This window comes from Schistocerca piceifrons, chromosome 3 (genome assembly GCF_021461385.2).
Source record: "Schistocerca piceifrons isolate TAMUIC-IGC-003096 chromosome 3, iqSchPice1.1, whole genome shotgun sequence".
Lineage (NCBI taxonomy): Eukaryota > Metazoa > Arthropoda > Insecta > Orthoptera > Acrididae > Schistocerca > Schistocerca piceifrons.
In genome coordinates, this window is record NC_060140.1 from 138,550,299 (window position 1) to 138,574,166 (window position 23,868).

At 43.4% G+C, this 23,868-nt stretch overlaps 1 protein-coding gene across 1 annotated transcript in view; it reads right to left on the bottom strand.

Moving 5' to 3' along the window:
• LOC124789424 (acyl-CoA-binding protein-like) overlaps positions 1-23,868 on the bottom strand; it is an 87,114-nt gene that overhangs the window by 18,386 nt on the left and 44,860 nt on the right. Inside the window, exon 2 of the mRNA XM_047256769.1 lies at positions 14,056-14,121. Coding sequence (XP_047112725.1) covers positions 14,056-14,070 — 15 coding nt within the window. The 5' untranslated portion in view covers positions 14,071-14,121. The remainder of the gene's footprint in view (positions 1-14,055; positions 14,122-23,868) is intronic.

Sequence of the window (23,868 nt, forward strand, 5' to 3'; positions counted from 1 at the left end):
ATAACAAAACCACAAATATATTACATTACATGCAACAATAGTAGCACTTTTAGACATTGAAGTCATCCAAGCTCATTCAAGTATTTTCAGCTCCACTTTAAACCTCACTGGCAATTGCTCCTGCTACTTATACAGAGAATCTATCCTCATTCACATCCATACAAATAAAATCTCTTTAACCATATGGTTTTGTTTTAGGGTGCAAAAACAACTGGGGTAATATGCACACAAGTGAAACTACAGAACACAACGACAGGAGTTAAACAACTATACGTCAGTTCCAACTGACATAAGACAGCTAAAAAGACGGACATGGAGAAAGGGCTACAGAAGACACCGTACAGAAACAGAGGTCCAAAACTAAAAATTAAATGGCCTTCGCCATATTGCTTTGATGGATAAAAAGTGAAACAGTCAACAGCCCGCACATTATTTCCTAGAACAGCTGATAACTGACAGCAAATGCAAGTGGGAACGTAAATAGTTAAAGATGGGCATTCTGTCTGGAAATAGCGGACAGTTAAAACTTGGGTGCAAAATGTACAAAGTGGTCAGCAAATGATGGCTAAAAATGCAGTGCCCAATATGCAACCTAGTTAAAATGAGCTGCTCCCAATGGGAGGACCGAGAGGTCACCCAAGCCGCTGGGAGAGGTTTAATAAGCTGGTGCTTATTCCCATGTAGGGAGGGCCAAGCGATGCCAAAGGGACACCACCTCCTGACAAATGGCAACACAGGTCATTGGAGGGAGTATAGGAACCAGTGGGCTGAAGTACGAGGACAGCAGCCTTGGTAGTAGCGTCAGCAGCCTTGATCCGGGCAGACTGACATGACAAGGAACCCATGTAAACATCACAGTGGCTCCACCAAGAGTGAGGAAGTGACAGTTTCCCTGGAGCAGTTGCACAAAGGTATGGGCAGTGTAAAGTGCACAGACTTTGAAAGGCACTGAGCGAGTGAGCAGAAGACAATTGGGAAGTCTCTGTAGCCGGAAGTCTCTGTAGCCGGATGTACTCTGTGGTCTGATACAGGGTGAAGAGCTCAGTTGTAAATACTGAGCAGTGTGCAAGCAGCTGATATCAAAAGACATGGTCACCAATGATTAAGGCACACTACACCACACACAGTCCGAGAGCCATCGGTATACACTAAAGGTACGTTGTCCAAGACGCGACGCACACTAGCGACTGCGACGGGACGCTACGTGACGTCAGAAGTTGCCTGCTGGCGCATGCGCAGTTAGAGTTTGGGATGCGACGCGCGACTGTTGCGGCAGCTGCCGCAGCACTGCTGGGGTGCAAATGGCTCTGAGCACTATGGGACTCAACTGCTGAGGTCATTAGTCCCCTAGAACTTAGAACTAGTGAAACCTAACTAACCTAAGGATATCACAAACATCCAGGCCCGAGGCAGGATTCGAACCTGCGACCGTAGCGGTCTTGCGGTTCCAGACTGCAGCGCCTTTAACCGCACGGCCACTTCGGCCGGCATCCGCAGCACTGCACCAGTGAGCAGTGTTGCGACGACACAAAGACGTACGGCTGCCAGAAAGAGGTCGATTCAGTCAAGGAAAACTGAAATGAGCCGCTCACAGGATGTGATGATCTGTGAGCTGGTCTCGCAACATCCTTGCCTTTACGATTTGAAGAACCCTAAATATAGGGACACTTAGTTCAGAGACAATTTGGGAAGAAATTGGTGCACAGTTGAAACTGGCAAGTGAGTGAAATATATATTTTCCCATTGACGCAAATTTTTCAGTCCTGTTATGAAAATCAGTATAATCCATGCAGATGTAGAATTAGAATGATGAAAATGAACTTGCAGGTCAATTTTCGCATTACTCTTTTTTGTGACGATAAAAACTGAAAACGGCAAGTACATTATAAAATGAACAATCTAAAGTACAACGAGAAAGTTACATTCTACAATACCTTCACTCAGAGTAAACGGTAGATTGGTGTCTTGATGATAACTTCCAGTTGTGAAAAACCACCAACAGATTGTTGTACAGCTTTCTGTAATCAATTTCGCTCTGTTGAAAAACGTAAATTTTTGACATTTGTTGGTTTTGTTAGGACGTCTACTTCTACTTGGGTATCCTCGTCCAGGTTCAGAAGGAAATACTAGAGGTGAGTAATTTATCATCTTCCCAAGAATGGGAAGAAAATATATTGAAGGTAGCATGTCTTTACTTTTAAGAAACCTACATATCGTGGCATTTTAAATGAAATTGTCAAGAGCATATGGAGAAATATTAGTAACTCATACCGGAGAAATATACGACATAAAATGGTTTCATTAGGTCCAAATGTGTCAGCGAAACAAAACAAATGCATTCTCTATCGTGTGATGACCACATGACTCACGTTGCGCATCGACAGAACTGGCGGCTAGTCGCGACCCTCCCGGAGATATGTTGTTGTTGTTGTTGTGGTCTTCAGTCCTGAGACTGGTTTGATGCAGCTCTCCATGCTACTCTATCCTGTGCAAGCATTTTCATCTCCCAGTACCTATAGCAACCTACATCCTTCTGAATCTGCTTAGTGTATTCATCTCTTGGTCTCCCTCTACGATTTTTACCCTCCACGCTGCCCTCCAATACTAAATTTGTGATCCCTTGATGCCTCAGAACATGTCCTACCAACCGATCCCTTCTTCTGGTCAAGTTGTGCCACAAACTTCTCTTCTCCCCAATCCTATTCAATACTTCCTCATTAGTTATGTGATCTACCCATCTAATCTTCAGCATTCTTCTGTAGCACCACATTTCGAAAGCTTCTATTCTCTTCTTGTCCAAACTATTTATCGTCCATGTTTCACTTCCATACATGGCTACACTCCATACAAATACTTTCAGAAATGACTTCCTGACACTTAAATCAATACTGGATGTTAACAAATTTCTCTTCTTCAGAAACGCTTTCCTTGCCATTGCCAGCCTACATTTTATATCCTCTCTACTTCGACCATCATCAGTTATTTTGCTCCCCAAATAGCAAAACTCCTTTACTACTTTAAGTGCCTCATTTCCTAATCTAATTCCCTCAGCATCACCCGACTTAATTAGACTACATTCCATTATCCTTGTTTTGCTTTTGTTGATGTTCATCTTATACCCTCCTTTCAAGACACTGTCCATTCCATTCAACTGCTCTTCCAAGTCCTTTGCTGTCTCTGACAGAATTACAATGTCATCGGCGAACCTCAAAGTTTTTATTTCTTCTCCATGAATTTTAATACCTACCCCGAATTTTTCTTTTGTTTCCCTTACTGCTTGCTCAATATACAGATTGAATAACATCGGGGAGAGGCTACAACCCTGTCTCACTCCCTTCCCAACCACTGCTTCCCTTTCATGTCCGTCGACTGTTATAACTGCCATCTGGTTTCTGTACAAATTGTAAATAGCCTTTCGCTCCCTGTATTTTACCCCTGCCACCTTCAGAATTTGAAAGAGAGTATTCCAGTCAACATTGTCAAAAGCTTTCTCTAAGTCTACAAATGCTAGAAACGTAGGTTTGCCTTTCCTTAATCTTTCTTCTAAGATAAGTCGTAAGGTCAGTATTGCCTCACGTGTTCCAGTGTTTCTACGGAATCCAAACTGATCTTCCCCGAGGTTGGCTTCTACTAGTTTTTCCATTCGTCTGTAAAGAATTCGTGTTAGTATTTTGCAGCTGTGGCTTATTAAACTGATTGTTCGGTAATTTTCACATCTGTCAACACCTGCTTTCTTTGGGATTGGAATTATTATATTCTTCTTGAAGTCTGAGGGTATTTCGCCTGTTTCATACATCTTGCTCACCAGATGGTAGAGTTTAGTCGGGACTGGCTCTTCCAAGGCCGTCAGTAGTTCCAGTGGAATGTTGTGTACTCCGGGGGGGCCTTGTTTCGACTCAGGTCTTTCAGTGCTCTGTCAAACTCTTCACGCAGTATCGTATCTCCCATTTCATCTTCATCTACATCCTCTTCCATTTCCATAATATTGTCCTCAGGTACATTGCCCTTGTATAGACCCTCTATATACTCCTTCCACCTTTCTGCTTTCCCTTCTTTGCTTAGAACTGGGTTTCCATCTGAGCTCTTGATATTCATACAAGTGGTTCTCTTATCTCCAAAGGTCTCTTTAATTTTCCTGTAGGCGGTATCTATCTTACCCCTAGTGAGATAGGCCGCTACATCCTTACATTTGTCCTCTAGCCATCCCTGTTTAGCCATTTTGCACTTCCTGTCGATCTCGTTTTTGAGACGTTTGTATTCCTTTTTGCCTGTTTCACTTACCGCATTTTTATATTTTCTCCTTTCATCAATTAAATTTAATATTTCTTCTGTTACCCAAGGATTTCTACTAGCCCTCGTCTTTTTACCTACTTGATCCTCTGCTGCCTTCACTACTTCATCCCTCAAAGCTACCCATTCTTCTTCTACTGTATTTATTTCCCCTATTTCTGTCAATTGCTCCCTTATGCTCTCCCTGAATCTCTGTACAACCTCTGGTTCTTTCAGTTTATCCAGGTCCCATCTCCTTAAATTCCCACCTTTTTGCAGTTTCTTCAGTTTTAATCTACAGGTCATAACCAATAGATTGTGGTCAGAGTCCACATCTGCCCCTGGAAATGTCTTACAATTTAAAACCTGGTTCCTAAATCTCTGTCTTACTATTATATAATCTATCTGATACCTTTTAGTATCTCCAGGGTTCTTCCATGTATACAACCTTCTTTCATGATTCTTAAACCAAGTGTTAGTTATGATTATGTTGTGCTCTGTGCAAAATTCTACCAGGCGGCTTCCTCTTTCATTTCTGTCCTCCAATCCATATTCACCTACTATGTTTCCTTCTCTCCCTTTTCCTACACTCGAATTCCAGTCACCCATGACTATTAAATTTTCGTCTCCCTTCACAATCTGAATAATTTCTTTTATTTCATCATACATTTCTTCAATTTCTTCGTCATCTGCAGAGCTAGTTGGCATATAAACTTGTACTACTGTAGTAGGTGTGGGCTTCGTATCTATCTTGGCCACAATAATGCGTTCAGTATGCTGTTTGTAGTAGCTTACCCGCATTCCTATTTTCCTATTCATTATTAAACCTACTCCTGCATTACCCCTATTTGATTTTGTGTTTATAACCCTGTAGTCACCTGACCAGAAGTCTTGTTCCTCCTGCCACCGAACTTCACTAATTCCCACTATATCTAACTTCAACCTATCCATTTCCCTTTTTAAATTTTCTAACCTACCTGCCCGATTAAGGGATCTGACATTCCACGCTCCGATCCGTAGAACGCCAGTTTTCTTTCTCCTGATAACGACATCCTCTTGAGTAGTCCCCGCCCGGAGATCCGAATGGGGGACTATTTTACCTCCGGAATATTTTACCCAAGAGGACGCCATCATCATGTAATCATACAGTAAAGCTGCATGCCCTCGGGAAAAATTACGGCTGTAGTTTCCCCTTGCTTTCAGCCGTTCGCAGTACCAGCACAGCAAGGCCGTTTTGGTTATTGTTACAAGGCCAGATCAGTCAATCATCCAGACTGTTGCCCTTGCAACTACTGAAAAGGCTGCTGCCCCTCTTCAGGAACCACATGTTTGTCTGGCCTCTCAACAGATACCCCTCCGTTGTGGTTGCACCTACGGTACGGCTATCTGTATCGCTGAGGCACGCAAGCCTCCCCACCATCGGCAAGGTCCATGGTTCATGGGGGGGGCCCGGAGATATACGAGTCCAAATCTCGGAAACGGAGATCGATATCATTCTGATCTCAACTTTAAAAATAATTTCGATATGTTAGCTTCGTTTCATCGGCAACGATGTATGACCTAACGTGAACCATACGCAAAGTAGCCAGCGACCACATTTTTCACTGTACAGAATTCAAATTTTATGTAGTAGGTTACTTGTAAATTAAGTATCGGAATAAATGATGAATATCGGAAAAATAGACACCTCATTATCAAGCTGTTATGTGAAACTGTAAGATACGAAAATATCAATTTTTTGTGCCTTTTACTTTCCTCACAATCGATAGAGAAGTAATATACAGCGAAAAAAACACGCATAACCGGGAGAGATACGTTTCAGTTTTTTTAAAGTAAAAGGAGAATCTGTATCGAAAAACAGACTGGGAGCCGATGTAACTTTGTTCCATTAACATACAGTATCTTTTACAGGAAGAAAATCGGAATTCTTATTTTTCTTATGTATTTGAATCCGCCGCCGCCGACCAGAGCTTGGGAAACAGCGACGACTCCTGTCTTGTTGCGGCCTTGTCGCCGTCTGCCAGGGTGGGAAAAGAGGAGGGGGCAGCGTCGCAGTCGCAGCCAACTGTCGCGTCTTGCTCAACGTAGCTTAGGGCACTATCGCGAAGTTTCATATGAAGGTTCATGCGAAGGTCGTGAAACTGAAGATGACCGTGCAAGGCTGGAGTGGTCTCCTTAGGAAGCGAATGAAGGTGAACATGGGACACTTCACTAAGCCAAGTTAGTAAAGGGTTCACACCCACTGGGAAAGTTGCAGGTAGTGTGAAGTTAAGCCAGTGGAGCATGTGGCAGAAGCTTACGCCACGAGATAACAGAAAAGGGACGCACCCCATACTGGCGATCAAAGGAGGCAGCATATGAAGGGTGGCCACACATGGCACAGAAATGGTATGCTGGGGAGAAAGTTACGGTGATAGGACAGTGGTAGTTCAGCAGCTTCAGCATACAGACTCAACTGGAATAGTGTAAAAGGCACCAGTGGCCAAATGGATGCCACAATCGTGGATAGTGTTGAGATGGCATAAAAGGGACCGACATGCAGATGCTTAAAGCAACCATAGTAAAGTTTCGAATGGAGCAGGGACTGGTACGAACAGGAGAGTAGTTTGATCTGGATCCCAGGAAGTACCATTGAGGACCCACAGGACATTGAGGGACTGCGTACAGTGTGCTGCCACTTAAGACCCATGGGAGGACCAAGAGAGTTTTCTATCAAGCATGAGGTCCAGGAATTTTGTAATTTCAACTAATCGAAGAGCAACAGACCTAAGATATAAAGATAGTGGGAGAAACCAATTGCACCACCAGAGATTCATACAGACAGTTTCTTCAGTGGAAGAACTAAAGCCATTGTCGATGCTCATGGAGTACAGATGATCAAGACAGCACTGAAGATGCTGCCCATTGGGGAAGGTCTGTGGAGAACTGTAGTAGATGGCAAAATCACCACCAAAAAGGGAGCCAGAGATGCCAGGTAAGAGACAAGCCATGATAGCATTAATGGTGATAGCAAAGAGGATGATGCGCAGGACAGAACCCTGAGGCACACCGGTTTCCTGGATAAAGGTGTGACAAGGCAGAAACCACATGCAACTTTAAAACTTAAAATTCCTGAAGGACACAGGGCAGGTGGCCATAGACACCCCATGTGTAAAGAGTATGGAGGATACCAGTTCTCCAGCAGGTGTCATAGGCCTTCTCCAAATGGAAAAACTTAGAGTCTGGGATTTCCACAGAAAACCATTCATGACATCAGCAGACAAAGTGACAAGAGGATGAAGTGCAGAACGCCGTGCTCAAAATCCACACTGTGCAGTCATTAGTAAATTTCGAAACTCGAGCCACCATACCAGCCGGACATGAATCACTCTCCATAACCTTGCAAACACAGCTGGTGAGATATGAGATGGTAGCTTGAAGGTTTATCCTTACTGGGCTTAGGTATGATTATGATGTTCAGGAAATGTGCCCTCTGAACAGATGCGGTTGAACGTATTAAGCAGAAAGTGCTTGCCCACAAGAGGAAGGTGCTGCAACATCTGAATGTTGACAGTGTGGCCCTGAGGCAGAGGATCGGGGTGAACTGAGAGCATGATCTAGCCTCCTCATACTGAAGGCAGCATTGTAGCACTAATGATTCTGAGAAGGGAAGGGTATTTCCCGAGCCGCTTCCACATTTTTTTTATGGAGAAAGGCAGGGTGATAGCGGGAAGAGACCGAAATTTCCGCAAAATGGCGGACCACAGTGTTGGAGAAATCCAGGTAGCTCGTTTGCTATCTCGAAGAACACAACTACACTTTGCATGCATATATTTATAATGATTGCAGTTTGGCATCATAGCACGATTGTTAAAAAAGCGGAGAGCATGCCTCCATGCGCAAATTCCATCACAACATGCCTCATTCCACCAAGGGACTGGGACACGGTGAGGCAAAGAGAAAGTGCGACGAATGGAACATTCTGCAGCAGTAAGGGTAACGTTTGTGAGATCCACCTGGTCATCGCAACTGGGGAAATCTTTGCCTTCAAAGGTCGCCAGGGAGGAGTAAAGCCACCAGTCAGCCTTTGTAAGCTGCCATTTGCGTTTGCACACAGGTGGGGTACGAGTGAGCATATGGATATCACATGGGAAATGGTCGTTTGAGTAGGTGTCAGAACAGACCACTCAAGGTGCTGGGAAAGCTGGGCAGTGCAGAAGCATTGGTCCAAATGGGAGTAGGTGTGTGAGGAGTCTAAAGGAATGTGGGTGCTCCAGTGTTTTAAGAAGATCAGCCAAGAGGGCACCTCCGACAGGTTCTGGGAGAACCCCAAAGGGAATGATGTGCATTACAGTCATTGAGTAGCAGAAATGACTGAGGTAGCTGTGTAATAAGCCGAAGGAAGTCCGCCTTGGGGACATTGAATGATTGAGGGATATAAATGGCACAAAGGGAAAATGTCAGGTGAGGAACAAAACGGAGAACTGCAACAGCTTGAAGATGGGTGGTCAGTGAGATGGGTTGACTATCAACAATATCCCCATTAGCAGTATAATGCCCCCACAAGATGGAATGCCGACCTCAGGGGAAGGACAAAACGAAACAGGAAGAAATGTGAAGAAATGTGAAGCTCAAAGTGGTCGTGATAACACAATATTGTTTCCTGAACACTGAGTACTAGGGAACGCTGCATTGCTAAAAGCAGCCGTAAATCCTTTGTGGGACCAAAGATCGTGAACATTCCATTGGAGGGTTTGTTGGTTAGTGGTATGAAGGGACCAAACTACAGGGTCATCAGTCCCTTTTTCCTGACACAAATAAGGCACAAGGTAACACCCAAATTTAGTTTGGGAAAGTGGGAAGGATTAAAAGAATGGGGAACCACAAAGAGAAAACGAAACTAACAAGAAATGGGGAAAACTCACACCACAAGGAGAAGCAGAAGAAGAAATTAAAACCAGGGAGCACATTGTCTGGGCTGTCTGATAGACTAGAATAAAAGTGGATGAGCCAGTCACTGCAACACACTAAAATGTCCAGTCCAAAAAGACAAGGCGATATGAAAATATAGGGGAAAGACGAACTCAGATAAATGCAAAGGAAGGGTGACAGTTAAAATGGAGGGAGGGTGGAGGCCTCAAAGGCGGCCAGGTGCCCACCCTCAGATGGTATGATAAACCCCCTCACAAAACTTAAAATCTGCTGTTGAGGCATTGTCACCCAATACCGTAGTAGGGTGCTGGGAAGGGTAAAAGCCTGGCAGTCTACACACACTATCAATACGAATCAAATCTGTGAAGGGGAAGTTCGTAAGGTGTCTCTTTCGAGAAGTCCACCATCATTTAAGTACGGCGCGCCCAGCGGATCACAAAGCTCCTTTGGGCCGACACATTTGACTCTTCAGGCAATCAACAATGCTCCGCGGCGTATCTGTCGATGTCAGCGACCGCCAGACGTCTGTTTCTAATGGAATATGAATTGCTGTTAAGACATTTCATTGAACTTAAGTTTTTATTTCAGTGGCTGGAATACCACTATATAGGTTCGACTGCAGTTTTTTAGAGAAATATATGCGTTAATATCTGCAAACTTTTAAATGTGTATTATTTCCGTCATACACGGATCTGCCTTACATCTAATTCCTGTTTCTTTTGCAGTAACAGAGCTAGTTAAACAATTTTGAAACAACCAACGTGATAATTAGGATCTTCTAGGACAACCTATTCTTTGGACTTTGCATATCATAACATCACTGATTTTTGTTAATCACATACGCCGTACATAATGTTTAAGATACAATTGGTAAAACTGTCAACGTTTGTGTTAAGCATCTTTAGAAGTACACGACGCAATGCTTATTACAATGACACTAGTAACACGTTGACGTAATTTAGCATTGTGGTAATTGATGTACGCACGATAAACCAACTGTTTAACGTAACATTTCACAGTATGCAACATGTAACCACTTTTGCCATGACTCCATTTGACATACCACGGCAGCGGAAATGACGCACAGAAAAATTCACAAAATCTGCTTCAGTAAAATTATGACAGTATGTTTTTCACCGAATTAAGAGGCTCGTGGGTGAAATATTAAAAATCGGATACGAAATTTTTTATCCCATAGCTTTCTACATAAATACGCTTTATACCACAATTATGTGAAATAACGTCGGTGTGAAGCTTCCCAGCCTCTTCCTCTTGTTTCCCCTGCTGCTTTATCTCCCCGTCGGGAGATGGGGAAGGAGGACGGTGCCACGTCCATGGGCGTTTCCCCGGTTTCCTGTATTTCTACAGGTTCCGGGGCGACGTCCGTTTGAGTGGGCACGTCCGTTTGCGGCGGAACGTCCGTCAGCGTCGCCACAGCCACCCCTGCTTGTCGACCGCCGTAGAGGTGGCGTCGGGGGGGGGGGGGGGGGGGGGGGGTGTGTCTTCTTCAGCACCATCCTCAATTCTTCTCGCAGCTGTTGAAGCTCCCGATGAACGGCGACGAGCTGCTTCTGCATGGCTGCCCTCTGCCTCCATTGCGGCTTTGAGAGCAGCCACTGCGTCGTCGGTGGCGGCGCTGGGCGGGACTCCAGCCAGCCTCGCCGACGACTTCGTGGCGCGGCTCTTTTCCCCTGTGGAGTGGGATTGCGGGGCCGCAACCTCTGTGTTAACCTTGACACTGCTATGCTTCGTAATACCACCACTACCACCACTGTAGCACTTTTGTGAGTTACTCTCAGACTAAGCAGTTCAACTACGCTATGTAGCCTCATTCAGTGCTCATCGCTGGATACCTCCAGTCCCACCTCCTGTTGCCATTATCAGTCAATATTGCGGCTGCATGGTAGACATCAAATGCCGTAAACAACATTGGGCTTTTGCGACCTAGCACTCAAGGGGTTCCATGTAAGTGTTGCGTCTCAAGATACTGGGTATGGGTGTGCTTTATTGTGCAGTACCTGTCTGTGCCTGGCAACCAAATACGTTTATTTTGTATTGTCAGCGATGTTACGACCACAACAAAATGACTAGACTGGCGAACCGTAACAAGGAATTTTCGTGCCTAATCGGTGGCGTCTTTACGGCAGTGGGACTGACTACGACGTTCGGCGTCGACGCTTCGGTGTCTGTGACATTCAGCGTAGTCACTATGACGTGATATCAACGCACATAAGTCATACGGAAAATAGTCACAAATTCATTCCGTTTATTTACTAGCGGCGGGACTACCAAAATATTAGGTTTACAATATGACTATTGCGAAATATAAAATTAAGGTTCGAAATCAAAGTTGGTGATCACCGACGAAGTGAAATGTATTATGACCAACGGCATAGTCACTTGGCCGGAAGGGGATGTCTCGCGTCGATGAAAATATAGCAGCCGTGCGGGATACTTCATGGTTGTGTTGACAATAGGGAGGCAAGAAAGTGTGAGACTCGCGCTCGATAATTTTTGGCAAGTAGTGATGCCAAACAAGTACGGTGTTTCCAGAGTTACGATTTTATCGCTTGGTTCACTACTGGAACATTTGTGTTTATCAATGTGTTCCGTTTAGGCAGCTCCGCGAATTTCAAATGCTACCCTATCATTCACGTGTGAACTACTAGGTTAGTGCATATGTTCGTGGAGTTTGTTTTCCAGCTTATTCCGGTTTGCTATTCGTTTATTCATTGGTGTTTATTTGTAGTTCACTGTTCCCACTTGAGTTTACATATTGTCATTTGGAGATACTGTGTGGAGTTATGGACGCTAGAAAATTGAGTGTCCAGTGGAGAAATCTGAACAGTTCAGGCATATTCTTCTGTTTGATATCCATAGATGGTTGACTGCAGCGGAGGCAGCTAGAAATATGTGCACCGTGTATGGGGATAATGCCGCTGGGCAGAGCACGACAAGAAATAGTTCTCTCATTTCGAGGAGGAACGTTTTGACAGTGACTCCACGTCCATGAAGACCTTCGGAGTTTGATGAGCGTTTAAACGCATTAGTCGACAATGACACATCAGTGTACTCGATAACTGAGAAATGTGACTTACTGATAATCCTACCATCGAGCGACATTTGCACGCCATGGAGAACGTTCAAAAATCGCGGGTATGCTCTAAGCCGAAATCCTGAGGAATAAGTGGGTGGGCATACGCGCATCTGTTTGCTCGTCATCACTTGGCTCGTGAACAACACCGACCATTCCTATCTTGTTTTTTACTAGCGACGGGAAATGTTGGCTTAATGCTGACATGAGGAGGAGAATGGTTGGGCCGAAACAGCTCCAACTCCCAGCACAAAGATCTTATGCGCACAAAGGAGTCATGCATCTGGTGGAATAACGAAGCTGTGATGTACTATGAATTGCTTCCCTGAGGTTTAACCATCACTTCTGCCATTTGTCAACAGCTGAGACCTCTTGCTACACGCAGTTCAAGCACGATTACCTGGAAGACTGCATAATGTGATGCTAATCCACGATAACGCCAGCCCGCATTGTGCTAAAAAACACTATACAGGCGATGGATTGGGAAGTCTACTACTACTACTACTACTACTACTACTACTACGTGATCAGGCCCAGTGGACCGCACGCATCTACAAGTTTCCTCCTCCACTGTATTCTGTCCATTGCTGCTATCCGCCGTCCGTTCACATCTATTGACACTTGGTTTAAATCTTCATGGAGTCCATCCCTCCAACGCTCCTTAGGTCTCCCTGGCGGTCTCTCTCCTGTCACTCAACACCCACCTTATTCGCCTTATCTTGCGCCCTCAGATTTTCACCTTTTCTGGGTGATATATAATAACTTTCAAGGAGCTCCCTTTCCGGATGAAATAGCGCTCCGAACATGGCTCCACGAGTTCTTCGCCTCAAAACCATGTGTATCGTACAGTCGCGGAGTCTGAAAGTTCAGTCCAGCGTGGGCAGTAGACTGTTTTAAATAGTCAAGGAGAATATTATTGACTGAAGTCTCACGTGTATATGTCGTAAACTTAAGGAAAAACGATACGAACTTACGCACCAAACCAATACTTTGTAGTTCTTCAGACTTGGGTCTGCACTACAAAAATGTAGCAATACGTCTATAAATATTGGGTAGTGAGAAATAGTACATGGATTTTCAGTTTCTTTCGCCATTATGTGTACGTCGTTTGATTTTCTGTATACGTCGAAAATTCAACCTGAAGTAACTAAGGGCAGCGTACCCTGAACAATACTGCTTGAATATATTTCCCAATCCGGAATGGAACAAGTATGCTGTCAACGTTTATAAAAAAAATCACAATGCAAAGGCAATGTGTCAGCTTTACTTTTCTGTGAGATGAGACAACGAAAGTCTTTTTACTAACCTAGCAAATTTGTCCAGGACTCGGAATTCAACAGAACATTAAAAACAAAATCCACGTATAAGACGATGCGGTCAGCAAGTGTCATTCATAAACAAGCTAGATACCTCGACGTAAAGACGAGGTGACATTTCTCCGCAATTTTCCTGGTTGAAAACCTTAATTTCCTAATAGTAGCTGAAAGGGGTACACCAACTCTTAGGTCGCATTGCTGTTGATGCCGAAGCTCCAGTGACTTCAGAAACGATTAGCTTGGGTGATGGAACGTTCGAGCTGAGTGTGTCAGTCATCTAAACTATTAGCCTGAAGCACAATAGCTGGACTAGAATGTGTACCCACTCCTCCAAACACGAGTTTTATTTCTTCACCGTATAGGCTGAAACTAAAACTTCGTTTGATCGAGTCTATAGTCAAATAGGTTTTATGTGACAACTCTAATAGCTGCTAATTTAACTGCGCTGCAGCCGCGCCTACTCACCTCGTCAAGGGACATGATTGCTCAGTGTCGTCTGCCTTCCTCTCAGCTCAGTCTTCCGCTGTAGTCCTGAAAGAAATAAAAATAAGATTGTCGCTGATTAATTTCAAGAGCTTATACCGGGTGTAAAAAATTACGCCTAGCACTCAAAATTTAGAGAACATGAAAAGGAACACATTCTTAAGTGACAATGTCACAGGAGCACCGTTTCCACGCATGAAGATTTGGACGCAAGGGATGTCCAGAGACTATTCAAACTGCCATCCGAGGTATACTATTTAACAGATATTGCTGAAAACGTCGACAGTTTACGTTAATGCACAACTATTTGTGTGCCAACGAAAGGCAGTTGGACGCTCCAGCCATTGTTTCGAGTGTGTTAGTCGTAAGCACTCAGATCGCAGTTGTGAATTAATATAAGTGGACGACGTTTTCAGCAATATCTCTTATAATATTCATCACACGGCAGTTCGAACACCGTCTCTGAGCATCACTAGCATCAAAACCTTCATGGATCCCTAGCAGAAAAACGGTGCACCTGTGACACTTGTTTGATATAAAAATGCTTTTTAGCTCTTCTATACACTCTGCATTCCTGACTAATTATTACAATTAAATATCGAATTTGAGAAAGGAATTTGAGAATGTAAGTTCGGGGCACTGCAATGTGTGATGAAAAGAAGAAAATCGGAAAGTTTGATGTATGGTGCTATAGGCGGATGTTAAAAACTAGAATAAGGAATGCGGTACTCCGCAGCCGAAGAAAGGAACATGTGGGAAAAAACTGATGAGGAGGGACTGGACAACAGGATTTGCGTTGAGGGGTGAAGGAGTAACTTCCATGGCACTACCGGGAGATGTAGCGTGTAAAAAGTGTAAGGGAAGATAGGTAGGAATGAAGAGGTTGACAAAAGGAATTTGTGACGAGTCGCCTCAAACGAGAGGGAAGACTTGAAAAAATTTTGTCTGCTCAGCTTTTTAACACTTCGTATAGGCCACAACAAAGTGAAAACGAAAAAGAATTATATAGGGCATTAATGTTTTAAGAAACTAAGAACTTAATCTATTAGAACAGCCTACATTTATGACAAATTTTGTATTAACACTTCATTAAATATAGGAAGCCCGTTTATTAAAAAATATATCTGTGCCAATAAAAATGTTAAAGCTGACTGCGACTCGCGAGGACTATCTTTGGTTTCAAAAATCTCTAACTGGCGAAACCATTTCAAATTTCTAAATATACAAAAAGCTAAGGAAACGTCACATGGTATTGTGTGGCTGTATATTGGCAGTACAGCTAGCCACTCTGAACAGCTTAAAGCCTCCTCTCGACACCTCTCTTGGAGAAGCAGCTTGAGACTTCAGAAAGCTGTGAAACATTCCACCTTTGCTCACGCTAATACCATTTGTCACAGTCTGGTCATATTCGACCGAAAGTGCTCATTCGTTATTGGATTCCGTAGACATTGATAGTACGGTTCACCAGCTGTTACAAATAGTCCCGAAGATTTTCTTTAGAATTAAGATTGGGTGATTTTGGAATAGTCAAGGTGAGATCCAACGCATAAATCTTCAAGCCAGGAAAGTGTGAGTGCTGCCTTGTTATCTTGGAAGACGGGAATGTCCACAGCGTATTTATCATGAAGACGTACCAGAAAGAGCAACAATGTGTTCGTGTTCACGTTCACGGTAATCTGAATGAGTGGGGTTAACTTATGGTACGAAAAAACACCAAAACATCTTGGAACCATCTCTGGGCTGAATTACACCACTAAGACAATGCGGTTTAAAGGGGGGCCTCATTGGGCCATTCGTACACCCGACGCCATACAGAATTTGAAGAGATGTCACATATGGATTCCTCAGATCACACTGTGCACTTCCACTCAGCTACTGCCCAGTTTGTTTTCCTTGGCCCTTGGAGAATTGCAGCTATCTGGCGGTATTAGGAATGACCTTTGGCGAGGTACAAAACTCGCCATGTCCAATGCATGTAGCTCAGCTGACTGAAATGGACTTTCATCCACATAACAGCATTTTCTTTTTTGAAATCGGCTGCCATCGACATGGCGCGAAAAGCTTCGGTCCCTGTCAGCTGGGATCATTCTGAAATTACATTCTTGCGTAGTATTACATGGCAGAATGTAGTTCACGATTCCCTGTGCACAATTTGGACACTTGGCGTTGACACACCAACAAATCGGGCAACTTCATTCACAGGCTTCTTTCTGCCGTGCTGTTACGACTTCGTGTCGATCCATCTTACAGCGCTGATGCAACCAACTGGCAAATCCCTCTGTCGACATCTACGTAAGTACTCCAGATCATCCTCAAGTGACTGGCAGAGGGTTCTAAATCGATTATACAGATCAGCACCAGCAGAGGGTGTGTAACACTTCCTTGGGGAATGCCAAATATTACTTTTGTTTTAGTGCATGACTTTCCATCAATGGCTACACACTGTCGCCTTGCTGACAAGCAATCACGAATCCAGCCGCACAACAGACGATACTCCGTATGCACGCAATCTGAAGTCCCTTTTAAGGAACGATGTCCATATCCTTTTGGAAATCTAGAAATATTTGAGGTCCCCTTCGATATCACTAATTACTTCATGACAAAGAGCTAGTTATGTTTCTCAAGGCCGATATTTTTTGAAACTGTGCAACCAATAGAGTTGTCCAAGAGGTAATTTATAATGTTGGAACACAGTGCATGTTCCGAAGTCCCACTGCAAATCGACGACATGGATACCAGTCTGTAATTCATCTGATTACTATCACTTCCTTTCTTTATTATTGGTCTTTAGGTATGGATCTTTGGTGTAGCGAGCAGTTGTATGTGACTTACATATGGAAATTTATATAGGCATACTCTGAAAGGAATTTGGTATTCAATCTGGTACAGAGAACTTTCTTCACTAAGTAATTTAAGACATTTTGCTACAGCGAGGACATCTACTTCAAAGTTACTCGTATTGGCAGCAGTTCTTGATTCGAAATCTGGAATTTTAACTTCGCCTTCTTTGGTGAAGGAATTTCGGGGAACGTATTAAGAAACTCCGCTTCATTGATACTCATCACTAACATTACCATGTGTGTGCCTGGTTAGGCGTGCCGGTCCTCAGCACGAATCCGCCCGGCAGATTGGTGTCCAGGTCCAGTGTGCCGTGCTGTCTATGGATGGTTTTTAAGCGGTTTTCCATCGGCGTCGGCAAATACGGGCTGGTTCCCGTTAGTCCGCCCCGGTTACACTATGTCGGCGACTGCTGCGCAAACACTCCATCCACGTACGCGTACACCATAATTACTCTACCACGCAAACATTGGGGTAACACTTGTCTGGTGTCGGTGGGGGAGGGGGAGGGGTCCCTAACAACTCCGGGTTCGGTGTGGGACGAAGCCTCTCCATCGTTTTTAAGTCCCCAATTCCTTACAACACAACACATTACCATGAAAGTAAGAACGGTACAGACCGCAAGGCACGCTTATTAAAAGATGACCGGTTTCTATCAAATTATCTTCAGACCTACATCCATACTGGTTGTCAATGGCTGTGCGTGGAGCAGGACCCGCTGAATGACAATAGCTGTTCCTGCTCCATTCGCAGTAATTGATAAATTTGGCTGAAGGTCTGAAGATGTGAAGATCAAAACCGGTCATCTTGATAAACGTGCCTTGCGGTCTAGACTTATAATTATTTAAAAAAATGTATCCTGATCGCTGATATCTCCAGTAATTTTATCAAAAACATTACCATTCCTATGGCTTTAGATACGACCAGACTGTTTTTGGATTTTCTGGCAGATTTCGAGACAGTTTCGTTGTGTAGTACATTACAAGCACCTCGCACAGAAGTTAACCCTAAATTTCAAACTTGGGTGAAATTTCTCCCATCTTAGGCATTTCCTTTAAATTCGGCATGCTTTTTGTCGTTGCTTCCACAATAGTGTACTGATTCGTTTTATCATGGTGGGTCAGTTTTGTCTCATTTTTATTTGGTTTAAATCAGCGATGAGATCCGTTGACTGCCGAGTACCAGTTCTACACCATTCACAAAACTCCAAATGGGCCAGTGTCTTAAGGGGTGACGAATGGGACTGGTGGAAACATCTTTAATTGGAAGCGGTATTCCAAAATCTTCACTCACTTTATTAGGAAACCTAGTGGCAATGACCTCTGCCCTATTCTCAGCCATAGTCGTGGATAACAGGACTGAAAGGGACGTGCCGCTACCAAGTCCGGTCGCAGCTTCTTGTTCGCTACTTCCGGCTGCTCCTTTTCTCGCTGACGTCATCCTTTCCACTACGACGAGACGATAGCGTGCTGCGAGTTGGCGCTGACAGCAGACTGCCGCCTCTAGCTGCCCCTGCTGAATTAATGCCCCGTACGTTTACGGATGGAACCACCTTCCCGTAAAAGCTTCCTGCTGTATATTTTTCTTGCACCACACGTATGCCACAGAACGTATCTGAGCATATTACGATATTTCTATGCTGGTGCTCTGTTAGAATTTCTATTTCGTGTGATGAATGGCAGCTTGCTCTAAATGTGAGAAAATTTAAAGTTACTGCAGATGAGTACGAAAACAATCTCGAAACATTCGGATACTGTTAGCAGCGCGCTGCTTGAAAATCACGACTATTAAATGTTTCGACGAAACGCTGGAAAGCGACATGAAATGGAACGAGCACGAAAGAGCAGTTGGAGGGAAGGCGAATGATCGACTTCAGTTAACTAGTTCTAAGACAGTGTGGCTCATGTGCAACGGAAACGGCGTACAGAACACTACTGCGACCCATCCTTGAGTACTGCTAGAAGGAAGACAACGAATCAGTTGAGATGCGTGCTGCTGGATGTTACCGAAGACATACTTATCGCGAGAAACTATACAGAAAGCATAGAGAACCGGCACTTTGGACAAACGTTAAGATTCCACTCACTGACAGGCATCTTTTGAGGACCATGAAGATAAAAAATCTTCTCATACGGAAGTATGTAGGCCGTCTTTCCCTGGCTCCATTCGTGGGTGGAACAGGGAAAAATGAATAGCAGTGGCAAAAGGTACCCTCCGCCTAGCACCAGATGATAGCTTGAGTAGTATGTATGTGTAATAAGAAATAGAAAGTGAGAGTCTAAAGAAACTAAATACCAAAGAATGCTGAACGGTACGGAACAATCGTCTCGACATCTGACTGAAGTGTTAAACGAATTTTAGAACGTCTTGTATATCAACCAGTCAGTCAGTCCTTGCCCACACTGTATAGGCCTACACTCCAGAAGGAAACGCTCCAGTGGCATGAAGATGTCAACCAAAGACTAATATTTTAACACTACTTCAGCTATTCTCATAATTCGCTGAAGTACATGGAAGAGGGTACCTTTTATTGTACCATATTATGTGTTTTCTTGCTGTGCCATTCACGCATGGAGTGAGTGACGAATAACTGCTTGAAGGCTGATTGGTTGCACTATTTTATATCTCTTAGATGTGTAGAATATTCCTTGTCTGCTCTTTGAAAGTCGGTTCTACAATATGGTTCTTTAGACGTCACACAATGAGCCTGTTGGCTTCAAATAGACGATAAACGGACAACAGATCGCAGAGTTCCACAAAAATGGGCCATCTGCTCCTGTGGGCACTCAGCAGAAAATATGTTGGCTGAAGAAACATCTACCACGAGGTGTGAAAGAAGTAAACAGCAATGGTTGAAGTTTTCCTTCAAGGGGGTAATATAAAATGTTCTGACCTTTTCAGAAAGCGAGGGCTTCGACCTCCTACATGATGTATGTCTCCAGAATGAGAGCGCAAATACACTTTTTCACCTCAGTGGAAGCGAGTACCACTTGCTTAGCGTAGCTCTTTGGGCTATGGCTTAAGAGGTACAGTAGTGTGTGGGATCTGGAGCTGATCCGAGGATTGGATTCACCGACATTGGTCCGACACACTGGCCGATCGTTTCTGGTCTTTTCGTTACGACCTGTTTTGGAAATGCCAGGCGTTTCTCCTCGCCCACCCATTTCCGCCTGATCTACACAATACGTACACAGCTCAAGCTCGCAAACAAAGTGCGGATATTACAGAATTCGTTCACAGATTGCGAACAAGACGCGGCTCCATAAGAAGTTGAGACGAAGTGAGACTACGTCCAACCACATCAACGTGGAATTCGGTATGAAGCGTACTGTGACATTTACTGCTCGTTTACAATGCGTTTTCCGTGCCTACAAATCAAATACTAAATGTAAAAAAAAAACGGCGTTCTGTCTTTTCCTGTTACATCTGTAGTAAGCACAGGATTTGCTCCAGGTCTCAGCTTCCGGCAGCATTGCAGGTTTGATACATTCTTGGAAGAATCGAACTATAAGAAGTGTTCCATTTATCTTATGATTTTCAATTCTTTACATGCACTGAAATAAATTGCCTTAACCTCACAACACGTTCATTCCGATGTAGTTTAAGAGGTATCCAAGTGTTATGGCAGGTCAAAACAAATGAGATTCAAACATTTGAGCTTATCGCCGTACTCATATGCAAAGCAGATTCTTCAAAATTTTAGTCTGGTCGTATAGTAAGTTGTGACTCATTTTCTATGTCAATCATTCGACAACGTATTAACAGAAATGGATATAATATGGCTTTCACAGCCGGTTTAGGCACATAGTTGTAAATACAACATGCTTTTAGTTAAATCTGACCTGATTACACACTGAAGCTTAAATGAGAGCGCTACGGTACTTTTCGAAGTTCAGAGCTCTTCCGTATGTGATATTTTACCTCTGCTGATTGAGATACTTTACGTGCTATTTTAATTGATGGTGGACGGCACTAGAATTTTTTCGCCAACTGAAATCACTTGCTCTCGGGAAGAGATTTAATAGTGGAAGAAACTTCAAACTGCACTGTGTTTTTGGTTCGACGTTGAAGCGTAGGTCATTTCACACCATCTAACTGGCTGAGCGAGCTTGTTCTCGAAGCAAAAGAACGTAAGTTTCTCTAGGATCTCTACATTCGGGGAAAGTTACGTAAAATCTAAACAAGAAAATATCTATTTCCTCAAAAATCAAATGTATTTTCAAAAGCAATATTCACCTCTTATTATACAGTGTTCATTACAAGTGAGTGTTCTTCACAGGGTGGTAATAAATACTAAAAATATTATCTGATATTGGCATTCTTCACTGCGCACGAATTATGTTAAGAATTTACCTAGAAAGCTATGAAGAACCTCGCAATCCACAATTCACTTTCAGAACTCTACTGAGGTCCACTGGCGTCCCTCTAAATTTATCCAAGGGTGGGTAAGATTCTAAAATCGACGTTTATATGTAAATTTCGACGAATTTTAGAACTTGTTGGGCTCTAAGAACTTTATTTGGACAGAAAGTAAACGTAATTCGTTGGGCCCTAAGATACTAATTTCACGAACTAAAGGTATCTTTAACTTTTGATAGCGATCCACGCAATATGTTTTTCAAGATTACTTTCATACATAACAGGCAACCATATATCATCTGCAAAGTTCACTTTTTTTAACAATATTAAATCCATCGAGATACGAAATAAAGCTAGAAATCATTTGCAAAATCTATTTTTGTTCATACCTCAATATTAGGTTGTTGATAAAAATAAATTTGAAACTCTTACTGGATATGAGCAAAAATAACCAGCAAAAATGCCCCTGTTTCATACTCCTTTTAGTTGAGAAACTAAAAATTAACGAAAGAGGCTTACTCGGCTTTCGTACTATATTTCGCTCATAAAACTCCACGTCTAATTATGCTAATGGATTTCTTTCGTTATTTTCATGACCATTTCAACACTGCCATAATAAAAGCTCAACAACGTTTTGAAAGCTGTATTTGGGTAATATGTAACCTTGGGCCAGTATTCGACGAGACAAATGCGTCAAATCTTACGAAACAATCCTCGAATTGACCGGTAGAACGAAAATTAAAAACTAACGACGGAGCCAATACCGCACTCGTCTCTTCCGTTTGATACGTCCTTGTGCATTCATATCGAATGAACAACACACCTGGTAACGCAATGGCCGTACGTCGCGCTATGTCTAAAGGATTGGTGACTGTTTTGGCAATGTTCTTCTGAGGTCCGTATCAGCCAAGCCAGAAGTAACGCTGAAACCGCCGCGGCGCTAAGGAAACGCTACGAATTACCATGAACATCCTGATAATCAAACTGATCTTTTGTAGTGCTTGCTAAAGGTGCAGCTTTTCCAGTCGTAATCGGGCAGTGCTGAATTTGGGGCTTAGTCGCATCACAGACAATTCTAGAAAAAGGCTGAGAATCTTACGATGCTTAATATTTCAGGAAAGTACCTTTACTTGCCCTCCCTTACGGGCGCCTGTACCGGAGACCTATTTTTAGCGGAAAAGTTATTTTTTAACTAGGAGTTTCATGAAAACCTGGCAGTTAAGCTGGAAGGCAGGTTCAGCAAAGAGTACCACCACTAAGATAACAATGGCGTCTTACCATAAAATCTAGCCTTGTTTCTCGACAAAACTTATCTCCTCGTGAACTGATCTCTCATACTGCTCCGCTTCGACAGACGTGTCAGTTTGAACAAAACCAGTACATGTTGCAAGTATAGACAGAGCTAGCTGTCGGGAACTTCTAAATTATTTCGTTAACCACCACCACCACCACCACCACCACCACCACCACCCCCCCACCCCTCTCTCCAACCACCACACAAAACCTACCGCAGACCGTGTGAGCGAAAAACGAAACCAACCGCGTACTTTTCATACGTATTTTCCTGTAATTTGCCTTAAGCGATTTAGGTAAACCACGAAGACACCAAATCTAAGAGTCCGGATGGGCAACTGAACGCAGCTCTTCGCGAATGCGAGTACAGTGTCTTAACCAACATGCCATCTAAATCAGTGCTGGATTTCTTTCTCGACATTCAATCATTGAACCATGGAACTTAACATATGTTCAGCTGTTTTATCTTCAAAATCTTGCATTATAATTAGTGTTGTGCTTCAAACGCTGCCTCGTATTGTTACAGTCTATTATCTGAAGTAATCGATAATCGGTTTACTCATCACTGAATATAATGACTTTTCATTTTTTTAATTAACTCAGTCTTCGACTAGACGTATCCAACGACAATCTTCACCTCTTCTTAATACAGGGTGTACATTAAATCTATGAACTAAACGTCGTACAGATGTCATACATATTTTATTTTGAATAGAAACTATTTTTGTGAACATTCGATATACGAACCATGAATGACCTGGCAGACGTCAATACGGTAATCTAATTCTTGGCATACCCGTCCCAGCATGGCATCGTCGACTGTGGCAGTCGCTTCCCGTATTCTCTCCCGGAGCTCTGCTACATCACGTGGTACAGGCGGTACATACACCAGATCTTTAAAGTGTCCCCACAGAAGTCACACGGAGTGAGATCTGGTGATCCAGGAGGCCATTTCATTTCATGAAATGAAACAGCTGTACCCTTCTGTAGCATTGATGCGGCAGCTCCGTGTTCAGGTACCCACGAACTTCACGATGAAAATTAGGTGAAAAATGAACGGAGAGTCCGATTGCATTTGAGGCATCAGCCATTGCTGCAGCATGTACAAGTAGGAATATCCAGTGAGTGCTCTCGGCGAAGAAGAATGGCCTACACAGTTTTCGACGTGACAAGGCACAAAAAACATTTACCTTTGGGGAATCACGCTCAAATTCAATGCATTCGTGTTGATGCTTTGTACCCCAGATTCGATAATTATGCCTGTTCACTTTCCCATTAGTGTGAAAAGTGGCTTCGTCACTAAAA